We start from the raw sequence: 5,177 nt of genomic DNA on the forward strand, positions 1-5,177 counted from the left end.
GTCCAAGCCATGAGCAGCCAGTTTCTCCAGGAGAATGCCATGGGAAACGGTGTCAAAGGCTTTACTAAAGTCCAAGTAGACCACATCCACAGCCTTTCCCTCATCCACTAGGCGGGTCACCTGGTCACAGAAGGAGATCAGGTTGGTCAAGCAGGACCCGCCTTTCATAAATCCGTGCTGACTGGGCCTGATCGCCTGGTTGTCCTGTATATGCTGTGTCATGGCACTCAAGATGATCTGCTCCATAACCTTCCCTGGCACCAAGGTCAGACTGACAGGCCTGTAGTTCCCCGGATCCTCCTTCTGGTCCATCTTGTAGGTGGGCGTCACATTTGTTAACCTCCAGTCAACTGGGACCTCCCTGGTTAGCCAGGACTGCTGATAAATGATTGAAAGTGGCTTGGTGAGCACTTCCGCCAGCCCCCTCAGTACCCTTGGGTGGATCCCATCTGGCCCCATAGACTTGTGCGTGTCACAAGGAAAAAAAACATCATCTCTAACTAGTCACGAAGATGCAAAAATAGAATTCCCAATGTGATTTTTTTTTTCCCTAAGAATTTATAAGCATATAGAATTAGACATAATCTGGAAAACTCTTTCGCAATCTTAACTCTCCTGTTTACTGCCAAGTGAACATAAATCATCTGTATGATGTTAAATGAACATAAGTCATCTGTATTATTTCACATGTAGTGGCTCATTTGCTCAGGAAAAATGAATATTCTATTATTTGATGACATTTTCTGTTTCTCATTATCGGCTGCATTTCACCGTACAGCACCATCTGGCTCTATGAAATCTCTTTCAGTCAATAAGCTGAGGCAGATATTGTACTATACTGTGAGTATTAGTGTTGGTTATTTCCCAACAAGTCTGTAATTCTGAAATCTAAGAAATAAAACCATTTAGGTGGTGGGCATATACCTGAATATATATACCACTTCTCTGAAGTGGAGAGGCTGCACAGCTGTATCCCAGTCCCATTTAATGTGAAATCCTAGTGGCTACACTGCACTGTGCAGAGGCACTGGTAAAAGGTATAGTCACTGAAATCCTGATAAATCCTTAGCTACTTGGTATCAGCCTTTCCTCTGGCCTTTAATGAGCTTTTCCTGGGCTCTTCCAACATTTACAACACATACGTACATTTAGGTACATACATACTTAGAATTCTGTATGAACTGATCACTTATCATCTTGCATCTGATAATTTCAAGGTACCTCATAAATATTCATGAAAACTTTGCCAATTACAAGGTGTTTTCATCAGAGCTATGCAAAAGAATAATTTTTAATGTTTTAACAAATCTGTCTCCTGGACAAAATCTGCTGTAAAATTATCATTAGGACTCACTTTTATAATTATTTTAAAGATAATCCAATTTTCATAAAAATGCTAAAATTTACAAATTTTCTATCTAAAGAGTAAAATACAGGTAAAACCAATTAAAAACAATTGAAGTGAGCACAGAAATAAAAATAAAATAAAATTTTAAAAAATTAGATTGTTTCCCACAACAGAAAGAGGAATGATCCAGTATTAAAGCAATGGAATTCCATTGCAAACAATGGAATTGGAGCCCTTGGCCAATCACACACATGGATTATATAATGATTTAATACACAGATTCAGAGATTCAGATTACGGTTTTTGCACCAGTACAATCTTCCTGTCTGACCTGGAACAACTCACGTGAGCTCTCTGCAACAGATGATCACGTATAAAATGATGATAGTAATCCTTTTCTTTTCTGTAGGAGTACTGTGAGAAATGAAGTGGAAATGACCTGCTACTATAGTCAAGTTATTATAGTATTGTACCTTTTGTAACAGATATTTAATATCTTTTACAATAGAGCCAACAGAGAACTCAGGTTAAGTTTGCTGATGAAATACTGAAATATTTACTAATAAAATGTACAAAGACATATTGCATTTGTTGTAACTTTGTGATAAACAAGGAAGGTTAGAGATTTTCTTTAAATGTTTAATGTTTAAACATGTCTAATGTTTAAACATTAGAAGGATAGGTAATATACAACCTTTGTGTAAGGTCACTATGGAAAAGTATCACTTCATAAGTGACTTTAACCTGTACAACCCCAGGTAAGAGTATTTGAGAATTTTCAAAGATCTTCAGATATTTTTCTGTTGTTTTCATTGGCTTTTGTCCACTAAATCCCAGTTGAACCTCACTCTTACCTTCCTCTTCTCTGTCACACTACATCAAAGTTCTCCTCGTTCTTTTTAAAACTGCATGATTGAAAATATCTTTATTTATTATCTTTATATCTTTTTATTTATTTATTCAGCATCAAGCTTGGGACCGCAGAGGAGAATCAGCACAGATTAAGGCATTACAGCCAAGCCTCCAGATGATGATTCAAACTACAGTCCTGAATTAGAAACTGCTGAAGTTCAGTTGGGAATCTGAATTCTAATTTCACAATTTTATTTGATGATTGGTAGAGGAAAAAAAAGAGACACCAGTAATGTCTCATCTATAGTAGTGACTGGATGTCTCCACAGCTTAATTCCAGATCCTGCAAAGCACTGAGTGCTCTTAATTCATGGTAGAACCAATAGGTTTCATGAATTGCTTGGCCTCTTGCAAGAATAGTCCCTTTTTTAAGCTACTAAATGTTACACAATCATCTTTTACTTTATTGGTAAACCTTAAGTACATATTTGCTTAAAATTTAAGTCTACTATATAGCAGCTTAAAAATATATTTAGCATTTAAATAGTTTTATTTTTCCTTTATCCTTTTTAAAAGCAGTTTTTAGATATTATATCTATTATAGGTTGACTAAACAACTTCACGGAAATCATCTTTCTGAAACAGTAAAACACCATCATAACACAACTCAGTAACAGGCTTGTACAAATAGAGTAATAAATCTATAGATACTTCATCACTTCCATTTGTTATGGAGTTTCTAGAGAATAGGGAAAAAAGATAAATTGTGATGTGGAGTTCACTGTATGCATGTGCAGTAGTAAATGGAATTTTTGATGCCTTGATAGTAATTCCATTTCATTTTTTACTAAACTGAGAAAGAGGATGTTGCTTACCTTTGTCTCAATTTGTTTGGTGTCTAGATTCTGAAAAAGCAGTTTTACTCTTGTTTTCCCATCATCTGAAGAGCCTTTGAGCTGAGAGAATTTAAACCTCCACAGCACATTCTAAAGAGAAAGAAATTTGATTAAGGGCTCTGTTACACTTTCTTACCTAGAACTATAGATTGATGATCAATGTTTATGTATTAAGATAAAGCATTAGGGCAGTAAACATAGCACATGATAACAGGCTGGTTGCAGAGCAAATAAAATTAACAGCTCTATATCATATGTGAAAGCAAAATATGCAATATTAATATTCACTAATTAAACAATTATTTAGAATTCTCTGAAATGTAAATGTTTCAGTTGCCTACTTAATATCAAAATCCATGGCAAAAGCCTAATTCTAGAAAGATCCATGAAGATATTTGTATCAGTTTCACTATGAACACAATTCCATATCATAGCTCGATCTTTCATATTTCAGCTGGCTCATCTGCATAACATAATGTCTTACACAGATGTTGCAAAGCTGAATTTACTGATGTGTGCAACGTGGTTTGAAATCCTCAGATAAAATAAGTTATAGAAATGCAAAAATGTTATTATTGAATGTAGTCTTGCAAACCACAAAAATATGTTCTACATTACACAGTTGTTTGTAAAATATATACGAATCTAGACTTCTTGGTCTCCTACAGGTTTATGCATGGCATCTTACTACTGTTGGCAGATCCTACATTGACAGGTATGTTTCAATAGTTATGGAGATACTTTTTAAAAACAAACATTGGGAAATTGTTTTTGAAACCAATGTCATTTTCTGTATTTATTTGAATGTTTTCTATTGATGACCTGAAAATGTGTAAGTTTAAAAAAACCACAAGGTAACAACTTGCATCCAGACTTCCTGAGGATGTTTCCTTAATGCCTATAATCTTAATGAAAATTCTATGCACATGTTGAAATGTGATTCAGTCCCTCAACACTGCTGAGGAAACACAATTTAAATACTTTGAAGGCTATTTCAAAAGCACACAGAGAAAAAAGTTTGCTATGTTCCATTTTCAATACACCTCATTGCAAATTTTTTTTTTTCATGTAGACCAGTGCTACCAGCGGTCTTCAGAACCCTACTCATAGTTTGAAAGGGAATGACCTATAAATAAAAAAGTGTTTACAGAGGGCACAAAAATCCTGATTTCATCTCCTGGTTCCCTGCAGACATAAACGCCATTGACTTAGACAAATATAACAGATTAAGAAAAACCCAACTGTGCTACAGCATTGTGATGGTGCTTAAACTTTACATTCATGAACAGATTTTAACTGGGTCCAGAGGGCCTAATTAGACCACCTGAAAAGTATTCAAAGCTTAAATGAGTTTGGATCTAAATAGGATAGATGAATGTTCGCTATATAATATAACTGCTAGGGAGGAGATGAAACAAGAACTTAGGAACAATTTAGCAATAATAGGCATTGCTGGAGTCATCATCTCTCTCAACAGTTGACACTGAGTGGAAAAGAAGAGAAGTAGATGGCTCTGGAAGGTGGAAGAAAATGCACAATTTGGGATCCCTTTACCTTGGAAGAGCGGCTGGAGGCACAGGATGGGGAAGACGAACCAACCAAGTCAACAAGATAAAAAGAATCTCTGCGATCAGATATAAAGCACCTGCAGGCCACAAGAGTACCTCTGTGATGGGCCCAAAATAGTAAAAGCTGAATAAGTTAAGCCCATGATGACCCTGGAACAGAATATGTAGGAAATGAAGTAATTCTTTCAAATAAGTTTAAGAATCCCCAAAAACTGTTCTAGAAAAGAGTTTTCTAAAAGACACTTAAACTCCTTATGTTGGGTTTGCGTGGCAAGGTTTTGGTAGCTCTGTGATAACATATTTAAGAAGGGGGAAAAACTGCTGCACAACAGCAGTCAGAAGAGAGGATTGAGAATATGTGAGAGAAACAACTCTGCGACACCAACGTCAGTGAAGAAGGAGGGGGAGGAGGTGCTCCAGGCGCCGGAGCAGATATCCACCTGCAGCCCGTGGAGGACCCCACGCTGGACCAGGTGGATGTACCCGAAGGAGGCTGTGAACCTGTGGAGAGGC

The 5,177-nt window shown here is 36.5% G+C and overlaps 1 protein-coding gene across 1 annotated transcript in view; it reads right to left on the reverse strand.

The window, feature by feature from the left end:
• Nucleotides 1-5,177, reverse strand: part of SNTG2 (syntrophin gamma 2) — a 193,381-nt gene that overhangs the window by 9,553 nt on the left and 178,651 nt on the right. Inside the window, exon 16 of the mRNA XM_009275630.1 lies at nucleotides 3,076-3,186. Within this exon, the coding sequence (XP_009273905.1) occupies nucleotides 3,076-3,186 (111 nt within the window). The remainder of the gene's footprint in view (nucleotides 1-3,075; nucleotides 3,187-5,177) is intronic.

Source organism: Aptenodytes forsteri, unplaced genomic scaffold (genome assembly GCF_000699145.1).
Source record: "Aptenodytes forsteri isolate BGI_AS27 unplaced genomic scaffold, ASM69914v1 Scaffold94, whole genome shotgun sequence".
In the NCBI taxonomy this organism is placed as follows: Eukaryota; Metazoa; Chordata; class Aves; order Sphenisciformes; family Spheniscidae; genus Aptenodytes; species Aptenodytes forsteri.